Consider the following 23,758-nt stretch of genomic DNA (forward strand, 5'->3'; position numbering starts at 1 on the left):
GGACGGACAGACGGACGGACAGACGGACATGGCCATATTGACTCGGCTATTGATTCTGATCAAGAATATATATACTTTATATGGTCGGAAACGCTTCCTTCTGCCTGTTACATACTTTTCAACGAATCTAGTATACCCTTTTACTCTACGAGTAACGGGTATAAAAATCCTATTTTCCACACAAAAATCCAAATTTTACAAATTCGTTTGTACACAAATTTATGTCTTGCAGTAACCTCTAAATAGCAAAAAAGTATTAAAATTTGGTATCGTCCGTTTTATGGTATATTTAGAAATGTGGATTAGCTTAATCACTTAAACATCGAAGAAGGGCTTTCCCTGCTAGTCTTAATAAATCACATTAAATTATGATATAATTTATAATTTATGATTATTTCTTAAAAGCGGCCAGCTGGTCATAAATACTTATTTTTTTATAATTTAATGTCCTTAATTGAATTTGTAAAGAGTGACGTGATTCGAACGTCTTATTAATATAATTCAAAAAGGTTATATTGATTATGACTATTAAATCAAAAAGAGCGTATTTGGTTTGGTACAATCGAGTTATTTTTTTGGATTTTTGATCGTCTAAATAAATTTATTTTAATTTAAACAAAGCAACTGCCATTCAACAAAACTTACATGTTTGAATTCATTGTTTTGGTAAACTTTTTTATAGATCTTAAATATTACGACGTTAATATCCCAATATTATACACGTTTTTTACATCAGGTAGCCTAAATATTAGTTAATTTTGAAATAAATAAAAAAATTAATGCATTTTACGAACATCACACATAGTTTTAGTTCCTATCTTTAGAAAATATAATATTTAGGGCAATTTTTCAGTTTCACACTTAAGTGAAAATTGTAAGAATCGAAGGTTGTCTCATTTTAGCAAGCTTTTTGTGTAAAAGCCCTAATCTGAGATCTGAGAAAATTACGATAAAAGTTACACTAATGGAGCAATTGGTTTTACTATATACTTAAATTCTTAAAGCCTAAAGCGCATTTTCTGGTTGTCGTTCCTTAAATTTTAAAGTTTCTTCGAAAATCAATGATTTTAGAGCATCTCGAGAAATGTCATCATTTTCCATATTAATCCGAAATGGCACTTCAGCAACAGGCTGGAAAAAGATTAGAACAACCTTTTATTAATATATTTATAGAGAACAAATCAACAAAATTAAGTTATTTATTGTAAGCCTTTTTCAGGCAATGCGATTTTACTGATTATAATTAAATGTTTAATGATTAGTATTCTTTTTATTAATACAGTGAACTATTCAGCGGCGATTTTGTATGCAGATTAACACGAGCAAGTCAGAGGGGTGCAACGACCCGCCGAAATGCCATCCAAGACATCCAAGATGTGCCAACAATAACATCGACGACGCTGAGCCAGCCCAGTAACGCATTTCGCTTCAGCGAAAGCGATGTGCAAGGGTCAGCGTAGTGCGAGGCGGGCATGTGCGCGATGGGTGACCGTCGAAGGCATGGAACTCCAGACGGCACGAGGCGCTGACTAAGCGCTCTGCTGGGTCCGCTGCCTCCAACCGAAGCCTTGGCGGCCTTAATAAATTTGATATGTGTTCAGTTTGTAACATACCAGAATTCAGAGCAGTTTGCTCTAATAAAAGAACCATTTAATAATACAAACGTATTTGGTTTAATTTGCACAACGAAAAGAGCCCTTAGAGCGACGTTTGTAGTCGTGAATAGTCAGCAGTTTTATTGACGTGGGCACAGTTTCCTGGTGGAAAATTCAATATTCTCCGCTACAAAAAAAAATTCAACTAATGTAACTTCTATATCTTAGAACTTATTTTTGTATCACACATGGCACTAGCCAACAATATATTATTCAATAAATGTATAATATGAAAGAATTTAGGATTGAATAAGTCGGTGAATACATTTCAATGGGAAGTCGAAAAGGATGACATAACTTTTGACCATAGCTCGCAAATAACTCTCAACCGTCTTTCGTTTTGCTTATGTTTGTCTTTGTTTTGGCGTTCGGTTAGCTGTTCTTTGTTGGTTCTTGTTATGCTCACTCAACAACAACTCAGAGAGAACGATCCAACTGAACGCTCGCTCATTGACGGTCAGCAGAAGAGCGAAAAACGAAAGACTCATCGTAAACGGTCTTTTGTCTTCAGTGCCTTTAAAACAAAGCTTAGCAACAATTTTAACATATTTATTAGATGTAAACATAAGATTTATTATTTATTCAGTGTTAAACTTTACAACTAGTACAGCTTCGTCGCTCGCTTAAAATGTAATGAAGCGCTGAAAACGTCCATGCATAAGGTCGAAATTTTCTATGTCAGCATAGATTTGGACCAGTTTTTTAGATGCAGGCTCTTCTTTAGTTTCGGAGATTGTCTGTACGCCATCCAAATAGGCGGAAAACAGAGACTTTTCTTTGTCAGCACCGTCGGATGTGAGTTCCTCCTTTTGGTCTTGGATATAAACCTAGCATGATGGCGCACTTTGCGTTGGGGAATGCATCTTAAATAAAAACTAAATTAAAACATATTTTTCGCAATGTTAGTTTAGAACATTTGTGAGTTTTTGACATGGACAATATACGTTGTTTAAACATTTAATAACAATTAACAACAATAAAACAGGACCTTCACTTTAAACACACTTAGCCTTACTTGTTTAACCTCAAATAAACGATATGCTATTTTTTCTAGATTTAGCTTTGCTAAACATTTTTGCTGGTTATTTAAGGTGTAATTGACGCGTGGATCAATGTAGATTGCAGCTAACATCGCATCAATTTCAAGTAACTTACATTCTCGAATTTTGATCTGTCCTAGTAATTTTTTTTAATATAAATTTGGTTGTTCTCGCACTTTAGCTTAAGCTTCTTTCATATTATGAAGAGTTCGCTGTATACTAATTTTTTAATCTGCAACTTTAAGGTCGTATGTGTCCTTGAACGCGTCAATATATATCTCACTTCCAATCCCAGTCTGCATCAATACTAATGCTAGGGTGTACAGCAAGGAACTCTTTTTAAATCTAACAATTTTAATATCAATAAATATGTATAGTTCCATCACGTATTAACATCGAGACATGGTTTCTTTTTTTTTACCTCGTTCAACCAACGTCTGCTCAGAATGAATATTTAAAAAATTTTAAAATAATATTAAACAATTTTAAGTTTTCACATACCTATTCGTTTCTGTACGCAATAACTTACAAATTTCGCGACATGATTAAACTTTTTCGCTGATCTCATCTAGCTTGTTGATGTCGATTGCGCACAGATGAAGTGACTACGCAGCACACCTAACAAGGTGAATATTAAAGGTAAATATATGGTATCAAGTTTATCCATCATATTTTCACCGTTAATGCCATCGCCAAAAAGAGACTCCAAATAATCATTTAAAATTTAAATAGCTTTTGTCATGTTTTTTCCATTATCCGTAATGCTGTGGTTATAGTTTTATAGTTATAGTTTTCAATAACAGTCATTTAAAAAATATTTTGCAATTAAGATATTACCTAAAGACTTGATCGAGAGTTATTCCGTAGTCATTTATGATCTCCATAACTTTATCATTAATGTACATTCCAGTGTGCGAATGACGAAGCTGTATCATACATAAAGTCTTGATGACGATCTCAGCTTAAGACATAGTAGTTTGTATCATATGTAGATTCACGCCCAAAATAGCCGTATCCATTCTTGTAGCAACATCTATTTTCAGTGATACAAGCTTTTCCCTGACAAGCGCTTTTATATTGTCTTTAATGGTCTGCTCTTTCGAGAAGTTATGGGATTCATCGAAAGCGCGTTATAAATTAGGTTTAATATCTGTCGCTATCCAGAATTAAAAAAGGCTTTTCATCGGTGGTCACAATCTTTATAATCGAAAAAATGATTGATTGATTTTGTTGAATTTCATCGTCTTCAATCTCGAATTGATTATATACTTCCGCATGTTTTGCAATTAACTGCCGTTTTAAATTTGTTGCGTGAGAGCCTGCTAACTTCACACCGCAAACATTGCACATAGACATATTGTCTTCTGCATTAAATTGAAAAAAGTGCCCGTTTTTGTTGTGATCGCGACCCATTTTTGGCACAAAAATTAAAACACTCGAAACGCACCCAATTGGCAAAAGCAAGTGTGATTTACAAGTAGACTGATCATTCGCATATACACTCATACAAATGCAAAAGACTGTTATATCCTTCGCTCGATGCAAAACGGTCAGCGAGTAAGCAGAACAGAAGGGAAACACGAAATTGGATTTTGGTTGAGCAGAGACCGTTCGTTCAAGAGACACTGGTGAACGGCTCTTGTCAGACTTTTTGCTCAAGTGGTGCGCAAAAAACAGTTATTTGGTGACTGCAAGAAACGGTCAACTGTTTTATGCGAACTCTGCTTATGACGGACAATCTTGACAAAAGAAGATCGTAACGCGCGGTCTGCGACGATTCATTTGCCACACGGACGTGTGAAGAGGAGGGGATATGGCCGAAACATTTCTCGATCGTTTTATGATCAGGCGACAGCTAAGCTCTTGGGGGAGTGAGGACTGATGACTGACGAACGGTACTAAGCAAATTATTTTGCAATCACTTCAAATATTTAGTCCATCTGGTCCCTAAGCATCGGATACCTCATCCTCTGCCCAAGTCCTTTTCCAGGACGAGAGCACTAATATGCCTTACAATGATCTTTATCTAAATGGGAGATAATATTCTTGTTATCATCCGTATAAATATTCATAGGTTAGAAGGCAAGGACAGAAAAAGTTCGGAGTCCGGGCTGGACTCCGGTGAAATGATAACCACTTTACATTACCACATATTGTAACCGGAAGAAACGCCTTTCCACTATGCATACTCCCGCCATAAATGAATCTAAACCCTCAAATTTATTGGTCCATAAAGGGTCTAAACCGCCATTGATTAACATTCTAATCCCACCAGGATAGCCATGGCTACTTTATTGGTTTCTTAAACTTCTGTTTCCCCTGTTACTACGACATACTGATTAGTACAGATCAATATGTTTAACCTCGTAAAATGACTTTTGACTTTGAATGTCATCAATTTGTTCTTTCAAAAATCCGTTAATCTATAGAGCAAGCCAACACAATAAAAACCGAAATACGAACGGCATCCCAATTTCTGGAATACTGCACTCCGATATTCCTTGACGGTGCACTGGACTTCTGCCTAGTCTGATTTTCCAATTCTATTCGTTCTTTACACGGCAGATATTAAACGAGCATTTACATTTAAGCAAAGGCACTTGTTGTAAATACCAAGTTTTTAACATCACTTTTTAATTTATAGTCATTTATTTAATCATTATTTATTTTCACAAACAAAATTTATCTTCTTCTTTCCATTGATCTTTCTATCCTATCGATCCTTCTCGATATGTAGTGGTGGTGGTATTGGCATAGTCACGAATCGGTCAAGCCGTGTGTAATCGATATACACGTGGGTGTAATACAAAATAATATATAAAGAAAAATGAATCAAGCGCTACCATGCTTCGCCCATATGGGGCGCCCACGGTCAAGAGAGTAGTCCAAAAAAATCTACTCCTGTGTAGATAAATGGCCTCTCTCATAAATTGCAACCCTGGAAAATGGCAGGATTGCCATTTGCGGTGGTTCCGGGACGGCGGAATTGTTTTGACATTTCTGACAAGATTTTCAGACCGATTTATATACGACACGCAATTTAGGAATGAAATAATAGCTTCGTATTAAATTATGATGGTTTCTTTTGTGGAAATACCTATAATAGCTTCGTATTAAATTAATGGTCCCTTCGTGAAGCATATGATGGTTTTTTTCTTCCTGATGTGATGGCGCTTTGGCAAAACAATTTGATTTCAGTTTTTGTTTATGGAATCTAACTGTCCTTGGGTGCGTAATACTTCGAAATCATTATTGTAAACGTTTAGTACGATTAGACAGCTCGGCAATACGATTTTTCGAATCTCTCTACGCTCGCTATCAGAAACTGGGCGTTCAGTGTGGGGTCTGGCCATTGGATCTTTGGTTGTCGAAGAAACAGTGGTCCATTAACCCATTCGGAGACGTTGGGTTTAGAGATGACCTTTGTAGCCGAGTCTGCTATGTGTAGTTCCATGCGTGGAATAGAAAGTGGTTTATGCGGGGCCACTTTGCTTTTTGCTACAACCTGCGATACCGTAATTTCGTCGCCCTTTTTTATGCGAAAATAGCAATATGCATATCCGAACTCGCTGGGGTCCACAAAAGTTTTTTAGTTCAATAGTGTCAGCTATATGTCGTGGAACTTGAATTGTTGCGATTTGGGAAAGCAGGACTTTCCTTTTCAGCCAGAACACAAGCTGACTTGCCGGTCATCTCAGCCTATTCCTGTATGCCAGATTTCATTTTAAGGCCAATGGTGAAGCAGGAAGAATCCTAAAGAGTTAAATATAGACATCAAGATTTGCAGAACCTCTCGTTTCGCTGGGGGTACTGCTTCGGAGAGAACGTTTCTATTCAATCGCACAAATCTAAAAAAATATTTAAACCTGTCAGTTTTCGGTTCCCAAGGCAAACCGAGGATTTTCTCCGGCAGTGTATGTCTCTATCGCTCACCTTTGGTCGCTAAGCTGTCTATGTCATTGACGTAGTGTGCTTCTGAAATGGCTTCAAATGCTGGTGGACTTATTAGTTTGTGTTCCTTCGCATTCTTATCTTGAACATAGTGTACAATGAATTGAGCACGGTATATTCCAAAGGTCACTGATTTCATCAGAAATATTCTTGGAGCTTGTGTTTCCTATTTGAACCAAATATAACGCATCTGCTTCTATGATTATAATTTTATGGAACATTTCAGCAATGTCTCCGCAAAGAGCAACTTAACTTCAATAGGTCAGAACCAGTGAACATGAAATTGTTGAAGGACTTTCGATAAGATTTAGTTGCTTCATCACATACATCACGAGTTGACGCTAAAAGTTCTCTTCTATGGCCAGAGACTCAAATATTGAAGCGAACTGAGTTTCTTTCCATCCTAGTGATTTAATTGGTCCATTGATTGTAATTGGTCCTGCATGCATAATGGATCCATAGTGCCTTGTATTCTGAAACGCTTAAAGAACGCGTCGTCCATGAGTGGATCCCACTTCCAAGAAAGCGTAAGTGTCGTCAGTAATACAGTCGTTTCGAACCTTAATGGGCACGATTCAAAAATATTTTAAACCGTTAGCGGACTTGATTCGGTTAGAAGTTACTATGTTGCTACTTTGGCTACCGTTATGAAGTAAAGGATTATGACTCGATTCACATCCTCCAACGCCACACGCCTTACTTGAAAGACATCATCTTCCGTGTGTTTCTAGGCACTTAAATCACAAGCGATTATCGCGAGCAACTAGTTGCTTTCCTTTATAGGTAAGATTTTACTTTTTACACTGTGAGAATTGATGCCGTGTACTTTGGCAGACAGGGCAGGACGTGTTTGGTGACTGTTCGTTCGATTCGATGTGTGAGTGTGCTCGTTATTTGGCTTTGCATATGAAGTTGAAACTACAGTGGTGGCTGCTTCGGCGATTGTATACAGCTGAATCGCTAAACGCCAATACGCTTGATACGGGTCCATATTTTTGGAGCATTGCCCAGTTCGGCTTGAATAGGTTTGGAAGCTTGTCGACTAGCTCTCTTGCAAGCATGGGGTTGCTTAAATGGGCATCGAGATGACAGGCCTGCGCAGTAGCATAGATGTTGCGAACTGCAAAAGCATAGTCAATTAACGAGTCCTTTCCTTGTTCACTAATGTCCTTCTAGCTATTCCGATCATTCGATCTAAAATTTGGGCAGGGCGGCCAAAAAATGTCCTTAGTATGCTGATAACCTCGGGAAACATTAATGGCAGTAAGAGCTTGTCTCCAACTAGGGCGTATGCTATTCCCTTCACTCTGTGCGGCTGAACCCTGCATTTAATTGTCTAATTTAATTGTCTCAGTAATATTGTTTTCTTAAGAAAACAACTATTTATTAATTTTGCCAATTTTATTATTATAATTCATGGACAATGCTCGGACTCACAGCTTTTTCGGAGAAAACGCGCTTTCTAATACTCGGATGAGTTTTCAGAATAACTGTTTCATTATTTGTGTATACGAGTATTGATGAACAAACGTGTCAAACAACGGGTCTTGATCTTATGAGTTGCGGAACTTAATTGTTCTAGACGCTTTTTATTTTCAAAACTATTTAAAAAAACTATTTTCAAAAATATTTACATTTTTTTCACACATGAGAAACCTAATTGTTCTAGACGCCTATACATATATTCTCCTCAGGAATTCCCGAGGAATACCTCGGGAATATCGAAAAATAAACAAGGTTTTTTTCCTAGGAATACTAAGGAAGTTCCTGGGGTATTTTGAAGATAAATGCAGGGAAAGACCTGGGAATACCTTGGGATTACCTCAGGACTTTCTAAGGATTTCCTTATAGTTTCCTCAGGAATTCCTCAAGATTTTTCTCAGGGGGTTCCTCAGGAAAACGCCTTGCGCTTTTCTTTAAATTTCCTCAGGATAATACATGTAAATACCTTTTAAAAATACGGGAAAATCTCCCAAAAAATTTAAATTTAATTTTTATTTATTCTTAATTTAAATCAATTGTTTTTCTGTTGTGAAATTACAGATATACAGATATAGGTTGTTCAAAAATCATGAGAGCGGATCCCTGTCAAGCGCTGCTAGGACGCGCAGGACAGGACGGCCTCGCAGATGCGCACTGCTATTTTTATGAACAGCTGTAAACAGCACTTTTTGGTTTAAATTAATTATATAACAAAAATTAACAACATTTTTAATATAAAATTGATTTGCTTTTGTTAAAAATAATCACAAAGTTGAAACAAAATGAAGTTTGTGAACATTCATTTACTTTTTGATATATAAAATTAAGTTTAAAGTTGCAGCTCATAAGCACTGCTATTTTTATGAACACAGCTGTACATACCAATCAAAACTGGAAAAAATGTTGGGAATGCTTTTAAAGCCTTTTCCTTTTGAGGCCGTCTATGTTATAGGCGCACAAGAGGTGTTCCGCCATATTTATCAATATGAATCACCTGATTTTTATACTTAACTTTATGAAAGTTTTAAAAAGCACTTCACTCGTGCCACAATCGAATGCAAATGCAAAGGGAATGGGAAGAAGGAAAACGAATTCGAAAATTCTGACAGGCGTATGATACGGTATTTTCGACAATTAAGATATATTGTATTTCGAATTACATAGGCAAATAATTAAACGCGGACGCTTTAGCGTTGTCTATAGCTACCGTTTAAATCATCAAATCAACAAACATAAATTAAATATACACTTAAAAAAAAGGAGAATGGTCTAGTCGAGTTCCGCTATTATCAGATACCCGTTACTCTGGTAGTGAGTGCAAACGAGAAATTTGAACATTTTCTGGAATATCAGTAAAAATTGGGGAAAAAATAATAAAATAAAAAGAAATAATAATCAAAATTTGGGCGTTTTAGTTTTGGGCTGTTTGTGGGCATTGGAGTAGGCGTAGCAATAAACATTTTGGCAAATTGGTAGAAATTTACATGTTTTGATATTTTTTAATGTTAGTCTTGAAAATTGTTCTATTGATTTGCCAAAAATCTTTTTGCCACGCGTTTACCAAAATTTTTTTTAAAGAATGTTCCAGCCGTCCGTTAAATTCCAAGCTCCAGCTCCAAGCAACACTTTTTAATTTATAGTCATATATTTAATCATTATTAAAATGTCACAAAACAAAATTTCTAAGAGCTTTTTAAATATCTTATTCTTTCCATTTCGAATGCACTACAACTATCCGAGCGATCCTTATCCAAATGTAGTGGTGGCCGTCCATTGGCGTAGTCACGATTCGGTCAAACCGATGTGTGATCGATATACACATAAGATTAATACAAAATATTAAATAAAGAAAAATGGCTGAACTTTGCTGGTAGCAGCCACTATCCTGAGAACTATCTGGGGCAAAATAGTATGATCGAAACGACAGGATTCATCTACATTCCATCTAACCCGTGTTCCTAACCCAACCAGCCTATAACGCAAAGATGAACCAGCTCAGCAATAATTATTAGAGCCTCTCAAGTTTTTACGTCAACATTACTATTAGATAAGGTTAGATACATGTCGACGAGAAACTTCTTAAACTCATTTTCTAAATGGCTTCTGCAGAGACCTAGATGTGTTTGTTCGCCATGGCTCATATTCCCGGCCAGTAGTATCGGTCTGATACATGGTTTTCTAGTAGTGGCATTAAGCAGTCGTCCCTTATAGACTTCGCGGTGATCTGCCTTAAGTCCAGGCACAGTTTCCACTTTCCTATTTTCATCTTTAATGTACAAGCTGATCCTTTTTATATCCCAAGGTCTTTATTACGGTATGCATGTAGCTATTAAATAGTTCACCAAACCCGAAGTTCGTCTGCTAGCTCGGCAAAGGAAACCAGCAGTTGCCGGTTCAAGTAAAACTCTAAAAAAAAACGTAATTCATTCCAAAAAATAAAGATGGCTTAAATTATGAATATATATATACTGTAATTGTATATTATATGTTTATAGCCTACATAGATTCTCGTTTATATCATCAACTATCAAAAAATGATTTGAGACACTTCAGAGAAAAGAAATTTAAAAATAAATAAATTTTTTGCAGATTAAATGTAGTACCTCATCTCCAGGATCATAATACTGCTCTAAATAGGGATGTGCAAGAGCTTCCTCGACAGGAATCCGTTTATGGGGGTTAAATGTTAACATTTTTCCAAGAAGGTCTAAAGCCAACGCATCAGCATTTGGAAAAAGTTTCGCCCAAGGTACATTTGGCTTAAATGGTAAAGACTCCAAATAGTTCCGTGCCTAAAGTCCGAAAAATTGTTAGCTATTTTGAACAACAAATTTATTTTATACTTGCCTTTTCATTAATAATACATTCTAAATCGTCCCGGGACGGTGACCCCAACACGCCAAGAATATGGTTAAGTTGATCCAGATAATGTTTTCCAGGGAATATTGGCCGATTACTTAACATTTCAGCCAAAATGCAGCCAACGGACCACATGTCAATTGATTTAGTGTATCCTTTTGAGTTAAGCATAATTTCAGGTGCCCTATACCATCGAGTGGCAACGTATTCCGTGAGAAATCCAGTATGGTCATGCTCGGGATCTGCAATACGAGCCAATCCAAAGTCGCAAATCTATAAAATAAGTGCAACAAAAATATTTAAGTTTTTTTTTCTTGTTTTGAAAGTCTAGTCTTCCAGTATAAGTTTAAGGAAAATTAAGCATCTAAATATAATTTTTAGTTATACGGTAGCATGGAAGAATAATTAATATATGGTGAATGTTGACCCATTTTTCAACCCGTTACTCGTACAACTCAAGGGTATACCAGATTTATTGTAAATATGTGATTAGAATCCTATATCTTCATTAGTCGAGTCGATCTGCCCGTCCTTATGAATATCAAGAATGTTAGAATCATGCATTTAAGTTTATTTTAAAAGATTTTCATGTCCACATTTTTAGGTCAATCGATAGAAATGGTCAATAATTTATATCGATTGAGCTAAAAATGTTTTTGTTTGTTGTGAATGCAGGAAATTAATTCGGAAACGAAACGGTGAATAGGCAACTGATCTATTTATTCCTTACCTACTTATCGTTTACGCTTAACTAATCTAATCTAATCGCCTTGGCGAATTCGCCCGTATTTCGCCTGGAGAAACACATAACATATTTAATTTACAGCGCTCAGTGCGATAACAGGAACTTATCCTGTGGAATACAAATCGATTATTTATATAACTATAATAATAATAACTATTAATAGCTATTTTAGCTTTCCCGCTAATTTAGCGTTTATCAAAAAATTGTCACTGTTTTGTATGGTTCTTTAAATGGTTCAGGGATATATATATATATATTGCTAAATTGGAGCTATTGGTCTGTTCTTATTACTAACAAAGTGCTAAAAAATGAAGTGTCAATCGATGCATATTTTTGACAAGAGTTCATAAGAAAACCACTGGAAATGTTTATTTCTTCGTACAAGGTACAATTAGATTTATATTTATTTCACTTGAAGCTATAGAAAAGTTGTGGACAGGTAGAAGAAATATAATCTTGCTGGAAATGTGCGGCCTTATGAACATCCGCATCTCCGGAAAAAAATTTAGATATAGTACAAATTACGAGATAGACAATTAAGCACCGCAAGTTTGTTTCAGAAAATTGCAAAGTCCAGTACTCACAGAAACCTGTATACATGGAACAGAAACCTTCTTAACTGAAAATATTTGCTTAGTCAGCATTTAGCTATTTTAAATGTTGTAGTGTATTGAGTAATAAAATCGTAAGCATTAACTGTGACCGCCGCCGACCAACCTTGGAAGCATTTGGTTGCCTACTACCAGATCTCCCATTGCCTCTAACATGCTATAAATGAGTTACAGATATCTAATAGTTTAAGAACTCTACTATAGCGTTCTTACCTTATTTTATTTTTATAGGACTGCATTTTTGCTAGTTACTAAGTAAATTATGTTCAGCTGCTTACACTTTTTTCCAAACTTAAATAGCTTTTTAAAAATATTTTAATTCTAAACCATTTAATAACACATTATTATATTCTTCATGCAGCCTGTAGCGTTAGTACTATTTCGGACTAATATGGAAAATATAAAGAATGGTTAGGAATTAAGGCTTTATGGATTTGCGGACGCTTTGGAAAAAAACATTTGCAACAGTAGAGTATGCTAAAATCGAAAACAATTTCCAAATTTAAGGTTCGGCAACGCATTTGGTTCTACCATCACTTTTGCATGGATTAAACAGATGACATTTGGAAATTAACGAATATCGAATATCCTGCAGATTTCGGGTGTAGAGTAATTAGGCGTCCAATTGATTAATAGTAATTTTTGGTGGAAGAGTCCGAAATAAGAGAACGCTATAGTCGAGTTCCTTCACTATCTGATACCCGTTACTCAGCTGGTGGAAGTGCGAAGAAGAGACTTTAGCACTGACAGTCTTTGGCGGTTTGTGGGCGTTAGAGTGGGCGTGGCAAAATTTTTGGGAAAACCAATATAAATTTGCAAAACTAATACAAAAATGAAAAAATATCAAAACATTTTTCAAAAGTGTGGGCGTGGCAGCTTTGGGCGGTTTGTGGGCGTTAGAGTGGGCGTGGCAAAAAGTTGTTGGCAAATCGATAGAAATTTACAAGACTATTACAAAAATAAAAAAATATTAAAACCTTTTTCAAAAGTGTGGGCGTGGCAGTTTTTGGCGGTTTGTGCGCGTTAGAGTGGGCGTGGCAACATGATTCGACAAACTTGCGCTGCGTCTATGTCTCTGGAGTCTGTATGCTTAGTCTCAACTTTCTAGGTTTTGTAGTTCCTGAGATCTCAGCGTTCATACGGACGGACAGACAGACTGACGGACCAAAAGACTGACGGACGAACAGACGGACATGGTTTTAATTATTGCAATCGTCTTACAACTGAATGTTTTAAGATGTCTGCTTACTGTAGGTTTTATTCCATCCTATGCGTCATATTCACCAATGCCTTAGTGTGTGATCTGTTCCGTAGGTAAGCAGCAGTATACACGGCTTCAGCCCAATACATTTCATCCAATGCTGCATTTACTATTATGCTGCAAGCAATTTTAATTAAAGTGCGGTTCATCCTCTCTGCCACTCCATTCTGTTGCGGTGTATTTCGAACAGTCAACTGCCTAAGAATTCCATTTTCTTTCAAAAAATTTTAGAACGCGTTATTAACATAATCATTTCCGTTATAACTTCGCAATATTTTAATTGTTTTTTCCGTTTGGCACTCAGCCATTTTCTTAAACGATTTAAAAATGTTTATGACTTCCGATTAATCTTTTTACTTTTAAAACACAGTGTACAGTATATGTTTTTTAAGATTTTTGTTTAATTTTAATTATGCACGTAGTTGTGTTAACTTGTGTTAAGTGCCCATACCGTTTATGCCATTTTATAAGTTTTTTTGATCACCGTTGCCATAGCATAACATGTAATTATCTTCTTTTGCTTTACACAAAAATAAAAATTATTCACCTTTATTGCCCTCTGCAAGTTTTCGTTGCTTTTATTTTTTACTAGCGCACAGTTCTATAAATAGCACTTTACAGCTTTGCTAAGTGATATAATATTACACTCTAATTGCGGAACATGTAGTACATCTTTAGAAGTTATAGCACATTTGTGTGTTTTCAATATTATGTTTCCACGACCTTCATCATTAACATATTTGTTGCCAGCGAGATTTATTTTATTAGTTATACATATACTTCGAACCGATCAAATAATTCCCGCCGCAGACATATGTGAGCCGTCGCTTCACTATCTAAACACCATATATTTTCATTAAGTGAAGGGAAAAACAAGATTTAGCATTCTCGTCTTTATATTTGTCTTCTCCTCTTTTAAGCCTACAATCACTTTAAAGGTGACACTTTTGGACCGTTGCCTATTTTTTAGCCCTCTTTTACTGTAATTTTTATTCGATTCAGCGCTCTAATTCTTTTTCACAAAATAGTTTTTCGAATGCGCAATAAAGGCTTGTACAGTCCCGTGGTCTTCAGCTGTCACATTTTTTTCGGCGCTCACTTTTTTTGAGCATCTTTTTTTCCAAACTTTTTAGACAATGGCACTTTTCTCACAGGTCCCGACGGCTGATGAATATCTTTTAATTGTATCCAGGTCTCCTTGGCAGATTAACATTTTGTGATGTTTGTAAGCTCACTTGTTTTAACCGATAGCGTAATTGCTGCTATGGCCTTTTCTTCTTTTAGTTTGTAATTCTTGTAATGCACCAATTCACTTTTCATCTGCACACACCACGAATCATAATTTGACTCACCCAATTTGTCTTTATATGTATGTAAGACTCATTTAAAAAAATATATATTTAGTTTAGAGACACAGAAATGATCGACTTCTCAAACATATGAGGACTATTTCGGACATATTTTCTGCAAAGGGTTTTGGGTCCATATCCTACTGAGCTTAAAATAGATAAAAGTACGCCTCACAATAAAAATAATTATGTTTCCATTTAGACTCAATGAACAGAAGAAAAACTTTTATTTGAACAGCTATGTATGTATATCCTCTAATATGTATTACATTAAGTTCATATACTAATTAGGGTTGACTAAAGTAGTTTAGGATTTATGTATTGCGGGTGCTAACACTACATGTATAAACATATATTTTTTTCAGGTCTGCAGATGACACGGTAACTAACCAAAGAGTAGCAATAAAGAAAATATCGCCGTTTGAACAGCAAACCTATTGCCAAAGGACTCTCAGGGAAATAACCATATTGACCAGATTTAAACATGAAAACGTACATAAGTACACATAAAACAAGAGAGAACGCTATAGTCGAGTTTCCGACTATCTGATACCCGTTATTCAGCTAGTGAAAGTGCGAGAAATTTTAACATTGACAGTTTTTACGGGTTTGTGGGTGTTAGAGTGGGCGTAGCAAAAAGTTTTTTTGCAAATCGGGAGATATTTACAAAACTAACAACAATTTTAAAAAATATCAAAACATTTTTCAAGTGTGGGCGTGGACGTTTTAGGCGGTTTGTGGGTTTTGCAAAAAACTGTTTGGCAAATCAATACAAATTTATAAGACTAATAAAAAAATTTCAAACCATTTTTCAAAACTGTAGGAGGGGCAGTTTTCAGCGGTTTGTGGGCGTTAGAGTGAGAATGAAGTGGAATCTTTATGATTAATCTTAACATCTTAACTTTCTAGCATTTATAGTTCCTGGGACCTCGTCCTTCATACGGATGGACATGGCCAGATTGACTGGGCTTTATTTATTTATATATTATATTTATATATTTATATATTTATTTATATATATGTACATGTATTTTATTATTTGCAAACGCTTTCTTTAACCTCTTACATACTTTTCAGCAAATCTAGTATACCGTATTACTTCACAAGCAATTGTACAAAAATCACAATCCTCAAACATGTGGAGTCCTATGCATTCATAACATCATATTTTTTTAAATCCTTCTGATTGGTCCCTTTCCTTCGTCGTACGTTCTGCTTACTGAATGCTGTTCCAAGAAAAGTTGTTTATATATCCATAGCTATTTTATCTACCCAATACCCAAAGTGTTTTACACTCCTAAAAATGCTTACCCGAAATCGCCCTAAAAATAACACTTCTTGCCTGTACATTCAGAAAACATCCCCAACAAGGAGCCATTACCAACATTCGCTCAATTTTTTCTTTGTTTTATGGTAGGTTGACTTTGAGTAGGACATTTTATGAAATGTATGTCAAATTTTCTTGCATTGGGGTTATTTACATTAAATTTAAAATGTTTCTAAATTGAGGGTAGTTTGAAAGTCCTGAAAAAAATGTTTTCTATATTATTCCCAAAAAAAACAAATTATTTTTTTTTTATATTTTTTAAGATTTATTTTTTGTTTTTAGCTTTAGCTTTAATTATATAAATAAAAATATATATTACACTAAAATATTTAATCATTAGGTTTACTTAACAATATAACTTATATTTTGTATTATTTTATATTTTTGTTATTGTTGGGGAAAATTGCAAAAGATGTCACGATGATAGAAAGCTGTAAAAGTGACGAGACATACATACATGCGATGCTCGTTTTACGAATACTACAACAAGAGATAACGCTATAGTCGAGTTCCCCGACTATCTGAAACCCGTTACTCAGCTAGTGGAAGTTCGAAGGAGACTCTTCAACAGTAACAGTTTTTGCGGTTGGTGGGCGTTAGAGTGGGCGTGACAAAAAGTTTTTTTTTGCAATCGATAAAAAGTTACAATACTAATAACAAATGAAAAAAAAATAAACACCTTTTTCAAATGTGTGGGCGTGGCAACTTTGGGCGTTAGAGTGGGCATGGCAAAAAGTTTTTTGGCAAATCGATGGAAATTTAGAATACTAATAAAACTTTCAAGCTTTTATAGTTCCTGAGATCTCGACGTTCATACGGACGGACATGGCCAGATCGACTCGGCTATTGATCCTGATCAAGAATATATATACGCTTCCTTGTGCCTGTTACATACTTTTCAACGAATCTAGTACACCCTCTTACTCTACGAGTAACGGGTATAAAAACAGGATATTACTTACATTTTTTGCCGTTTTTCCCCAAATGTTCATAGTAGATGGTCCCACTTCAACGAATTAATCGTTAAGAAGCTAAAATAAAGGTTAAGAATATGAAAACTTAACTTATTATATTTAACATACTATTATTCTTACATAAATAATCTTATTATTGATTTATTATTGATATACACCAAATTTAAAGAATACATATACTTACCAGAAGAAATGTTAAGGAAGGCTTTGCCTCCCCATCGTCCAAGTCTGTTGTAGTGTAATTGTTGTCACAACAATTAATGCGCAATGAACATTCACGAAAGTTTCACGAAAATGGAGAACGTGTTTATTGCTCTCTCTAAATGCTCTTCCTTTTTTATAAAAGTATTATTAAATTAAGAAATAAAAAATGTTCATGGCGCGTGTCTTGAATTTATATTCCGTATCCTAGCTTTTAGGGTGCGTTGTCCTGACTTTATGGTACTTTTTTTTTTAAAATAGATAATCGTCCTTAGTTTTAGGGCTTTATTTTTTTTAGGCTGATTTTCAAATAATGTTTTCAATGGGTGTAGAGTAAGATGCAAAAGTTGACCAATTCGAGTAGGCAATTTACTTATACGATCGCTAAATAGTACAGAACTTTGCAGATGAAGCGGGACGTTAGAAACATTTAAAATAGGTTTCTTTCTGAGATTTGCTATATTTCAGAGACACTTTGTAGTTGACTCCTTTGTATTTGACTAGCCCTGAATGTCCGTACTTAAATTATATGCGCCATATATGTTCCACATTAACTAGGTTTATTAACATTGCGGCCACTTTTTCCTTGGCGGCACTCTTCACTGTACTCGAAATAAATTATCTAAGTGTTGTTGCAACAAACATACTAAGAAATATTGGCCAATCTTGTGGCTGCTCGTAGAAAACGACATAAATTATTCTTTCTCTTTGATTATCACCTAATCCGATTGCCCATGTCCTTTGCTGGTCGAGTTTGCAGCGCCTGGGCGGCGCCAGATGTCGGTACTCCGCCTGGATACAGTCCTCTGTGTGAGGGTGCAAACTTAGTGATTTCGCCCTGTGCGGAACCAGCTAGCCACCTAGCAACGTCGAGATGCAAGCCTCCGCGAAAAGCGTCACTATGAGTCAATACGTGACAAGTATAAATGCTAGAAAGTTAAGATTAAGCAAGAAAATTCCAAAGACATAGACACAACGCAAGATTAAGCAAGAAGATCCCAAAGACATAGACGCAACGCAAGTTTGTTGACACATGTCCACAAACCGCCCAAAACTGCCAAACCCACAGTTTGTTTTTAAATATTTTTATTTTGTTATTCGTCTTGTAAATTTCCATCGATTTGCACAAAAACTTTTTGCAAAAAAAACTTTTATACCCGTTACTCGTAGAGTGAAAGGGTATACTTGATTCGTTGATAAGCATGTAACAGGCAGAAGGAAGCGTTTCCGACCATATAAAGTATATATATTCTAGATTCGTTGCAAATTATGTAACAGGTAGGAGAAAGCGGTAACAACCCTATAAAGTATGATCAGGATCACTGTCTGTCCGTTCTTATGAAAGTCGAGATCCCAGGAACTATAAAAGCCAGAAAGCTGAGATTTAGCATGCAGATGTGGCCACTCCAATGCCTAGAAACCGCCCAGGAACAGCCACTCCCACACCTATGAAAACAATTTCTATGGGTATTATAAAAACATGTTGGCCACGCCCAATCGAACTCTTATAAACAGCCCAAAACTGCCAAGTGAAAACTTTTGCAAAATGTTCTAATTTTTTTCGTTTTATTATTTGTTTTGCACCCATTGTATTGTACCCAAATTTCTATACCAATTTCTAAGCCAAAAACTGTCACGCCCACACTTTTGAAAAATTGGTTTCGTTTTACGAATTGTCTATGCCACAAGCTGTCGCGCCTACACTTCTAAAAAAAATTTTAAAAAAAATTTAAAAAAAATTAAAATTAAAAATTTTGTTTCATTTTATAATTTTAATCCCAATTTTTATCGATACGTCAGAAAAATGTTTAAATTTAAAAATAGAAGAGAATGACTCTTAAATACCTTGAACACCACAAATTTTGAATGCACGCTTGTGGAACAACCTTTAACAACCTAGCTGTTTCGTCTATTACAAATATGAACTCTATCAAATTGCTCGAAGTCTAAAGTAACTTCACACTCCAATCCAACCGTGTCCATTATGGGATTTGCTGGAAGTGAGAGTATTTGCCTGCTAGCATTAACTACTGCTTAATACTGAATATGATTCCCGCAAACCTGTATTATGTGATTACTATTTCTAAATTGGTTTAAAAAGAGGGAAGTGTAAACTGCATGGTATTTCACCTAACAAATCAAGACATTGGTTCTGTCTCACCAAATTCTCGCGTTCGTCCATGTTTATTTAATTAGCTCACGATATTTTTCGAATGAAAGACTCCACATTAAATGTTTATTTCCTCTCTTAGATATCAGTCTTTTTCTTGCTTAAATTCAAAACGATTTACACAAAATGTTGTATTAACTACACCATTTACCAGCTGCTTAGCGCTCTACATTAATATTTTTTATAGTATAATAATAATAGTTATTTACATACTTTTAAGTCGCACGTCTTGTTTAACAGTAAATTACTTGGCTTTAGGTCCCGATGCAAGACGTTTGCTGAATGGATGTACTTAAGTCCACGCAATATCTGATATAAGAAGTAACAGATGTGATCATTACTTAGCCTCTGAAATGAAAGCAAATACGGTTTTCATTAATACGAGGTAAAATAAATATATATATCTAAATAAAGCAAAAAACAAGAAAAAAAAGCTTTAGTCGAGTGCGGAGTAGATATTTAAAAATTTGTTTGGCATATCGATAGAAATTGGAAAGGAAACTAATGGAATTAAAGTAATCAAAATAATTTTTAATATTTATTTATTTATTTATATGGAAACACAGAACCTTGTCTGGCTCTTACAAATATATATTACGCTTATATCCTATTTAAAAAAAAATGTACAAGGTCTTTTTTAAACTTAAGTCATTTAGCTCTCCAACTAAAGCGAATTCATTAACCCCAAAAGATAAAAACTATTAATGTTTCCGTTCAATATATTAACAAACAGCAGCCCAGTTATTGAACGCCGATCCTCCACTGTCTGCGATATAATGGACCGAAATCAGATAATTGCAGGGACTGGAGTGCAAATTTTATAAATTTTTTCTGAAGCCGTTCAAGTCTATTGACATGCACAATTGGGCTCCAAATAATGGAAGCATATTCCACCTCAAAACGGGCAAAGGCAGAGTACACAGATAGACACTAGTAAGGATCTCTAAACTGCATTCATATAATTCATATGCATATAATTCAAATGCGCAGAAAACTGAAATTTCCTATAAAAAAAGTAACTTCCAGAACCAAAATCTCATCTAACAAGGACACAGATTCAATCATTATGGAGTAAGAATAAGCACTTCTTGACAAGCATTTGCTAGTTTGCACCAACATTGCATTTATATCTAAAGGCTGTTCATTTGTAGTGCACCATTTGCCAATTCGGTCCAAATCACACTGAAGCAAGAAGATGGGTCTAATAGTGTTAATTGTCATATAGCATTTGAGATCATCTGCGTACAGCAGGTAATTAGAGAATAATAAGCACGAACAAATATCATTGATACAAACAATGAAAAGCAAAGGGCCCAGAGAACTACCTTGGGGAAGTCCAGAAGAAGCTTACGGGTCGGTAACAACTCCACCAATCTCGACATAATAAGTCCTTTTTACTATATGATGTTATCCAATTTAAAACGGAAGAATGAATACCAAGCTTGGAAAGTTTGGTCCGTAAAGCGAAATGACAAACTTTGTTAACGGCTTTTGTTTTGTGTACACACCTTATTAACATGAGAATGGACTTTAAAGGCAACTTCAACATCACAGAATGTTTTTGTCAGTATACTTAACACACGTAATTCTTATAAATTAATAGACTTAGAAATTAATAGACTTAGAATATCAACCAATTTCGAACTATAGGGTTGTTCAAACTAACAAAGAAACAAGGGGCCAAACCGTCATGTCACAATTGTCTAAAAATGTTTCCCCACAATTTAGAACGCAGTTGGAAATGCTGTGTGGTAAATAAACAGATATATTTGGTCTGACAACAGAACCAGTATCGGCAACCAATTTATATAAGCATAAACTGAGATTGAAATATGACAAACCAGTCTACATAAAAAACAAGAGAGGACGCTATAGTCAAGTTCCCCGACTATCTCATACCCGTTACTCAGCTAGAATCTGTATGCTTTATCTCAACCTTCTAGCTATTATAGTTCCTGAGATTTCGACGTTCATACGGACAGACGGAAATGGCCAGATCGACTCGCGCTATTGAGCCGGACCAAAAATATATATACTTTATATGGTCGGAAACGCTTCCTTCTGCCTGTTACATACTTGTCAACGAATCTAGTATACCCTTTTACTCTACGAGTAACGTGTATAATTATAGAAATCATCATAGTCAGAAAGAGGAAATTCAAGCACTTGATGTCAGGTTTTCACAAAAATGGACTAGAGGAAAGTTTAAGAAATATATGTACCTTCATTTTCAACAACAAACGGTTCATACCATTTAAAGCGATTACCATTTTGTCAAAAATAGCGCCTAATTCCTTTCAAAGAATGATGACTATCCCATTTTCTGGTCTCGACCCTATACAAGCATTCGTCTATATGGATGATCTAACGGTCATAAATTGTTCCGAAAAGCTTATAATTAAGAACTTATCAGAGGTTTTTGACAAATGCAGGAAATACAATCTAAAATTACATCCTTACAAATGTTCATTTTTCATGCGTGAAGTCAACTTTTTTGGGACATAAATGCACGGATAGAGGAATATTCCCAGATGACAAGAAGAAGTTTGACATGATCCAAAATTATCCAGTTCCACATAACGCAGGCGTATTGTTGCATTTTGTAACTACTGCAGGAGATTTATTAAAAACTTCGTCGACTATTCACGGCACATAACTAGATTATGTAAAAAGAAAGTTCCCTTTGAATGGACAGAAGACTGTCAAAAGCATTTTTACTTTTAAAATAGGAACTTATAGAACCTACTATCTTGCAATACCCTGATTTTAGTAAGGACTTTTGTATTACAACAGATGCAAGCAAAACGGCAAGTGTCGAAGTTTTATCTCAAAACCATAATGGCCACCAACTTCCAGTTGCATACGCATCTACAAAGGGTGAAAGCAATAAAAGTACGACCGAACAGGAGTTAGCAGCAATACATTGGGCAATAACCCACTTTAGACCCTATATGTACGGTGAACATTTTACAATTAAAACAGATCATAGACAAGTCACATACTTGTTTTCAACGACTAACTCGTATGCGACTTGAATTGGAGGAATATTATTTTACAGTTGAGTATCTGAGAGGTAAGGAAAATTATGTTGCTGATGCGTTATAAAGAATAACCATCCAAGAAAGACATTACTGGTAATATAATGAAAGTCACTACACGATTACAAAGTAGACAATAATCCTGCGCAGGAGAAACAAATAAATCCGAGTTGTATACGCAATCTATAGAAAAGGCTTCAATGCCCAACGTATACCAAGTCATCAAGAATGACGAGGTACGTAATGTAGTGACCTTGCTTGATGATTTATATCATAGCTCGCAAATAACTGTCAACCGTTTTTCGTTTCGCGGTCTGCACTCGAACACAACCGAAATAGACGACGCGCGAGTGCTCTCGCTCTGAACAGAACTTTCGTTTCTCTTTGTTTTGGTTTTCGGTCAACTGTTCTCAGTCGCGTGGTTCTTGTTATGCTCACTCAAGAACAACTCAGAGAGAGCGAGCCAGCTGAACGCTCGCTCGTTGAGGGTCAGCAGAAGACCGAAAAAACGAAAGACTCATCGTAAACGGTCTTTTGTCTTCCGTGCCTTTTAAACAAAGCTTAGCAAAATTTTTTTTTTTTTGGCACAAAAATTAAAACACTCCAAACGCACCGAATCCACAAGCACGTGTGACTTACAAGTTGACTGATAATTCGCATATACATACACAAATGCAAATGCAAAAGACTTTTATTTTCTTCGCTCGTTGCAAAACGGTCAGCGAATAAGCAGAGCAATAGGGAAACACGAAATTGGTTTTTGGTTGAGCACAGACCATTCGTTCAAGAGACACTGGTGAACGGTTCTTGTCTGATTTTTTGCGCAAGTGGTGCGCATAAAACAGTTATTTGGTGACTGCATGAAACGGTCAACTGTTATTTGCGAGCCCTGATTTATATACAAATGGAGTTCTCGATCTATATACTTAACTTAACTTAAATTGACACCGTGGGAAAATATCTTTGAATACGTTTCAATTGATAATTTTAAAATAATGGTCAAAAAATTATTTAAAAAAATTAAGAGTAGCGTTACTCAACCCCGTGACCTTAATAAATAATGAAAAAGAAGCAATTTTGTGTACGCTACATGAT

The 23,758-nt window shown here is 35.5% G+C and overlaps 1 protein-coding gene across 2 annotated transcripts in view; it reads right to left on the minus strand.

Moving 5' to 3' along the window:
* Positions 1–547: 547 nt before the first annotated feature.
* Positions 548–23,758, minus strand: part of LOC122611884 (mitogen-activated protein kinase ERK-A) — a 41,821-nt gene continuing 18,610 nt past the window's right edge. For both annotated transcript variants that reach the window (XM_043785266.1, XM_043785274.1), the window contains exons 5-8: positions 19,839–19,973; positions 10,976–11,260; positions 10,732–10,920; positions 548–1,131 (exon numbers count right to left, since the gene is read on the minus strand). In XM_043785266.1, the coding sequence (XP_043641201.1) occupies positions 1,006–1,131; positions 10,732–10,920; positions 10,976–11,260; positions 19,839–19,973 (735 nt within the window). In that variant the 3' untranslated portion in view covers positions 548–1,005. The remainder of the gene's footprint in view (positions 1,132–10,731; positions 10,921–10,975; positions 11,261–19,838; positions 19,974–23,758) is intronic.

The sequence above is a fragment of the Drosophila teissieri genome, chromosome 2L (genome assembly GCF_016746235.2).
Source record: "Drosophila teissieri strain GT53w chromosome 2L, Prin_Dtei_1.1, whole genome shotgun sequence".
NCBI lineage: Eukaryota > Metazoa > Arthropoda > Insecta > Diptera > Drosophilidae > Drosophila > Drosophila teissieri.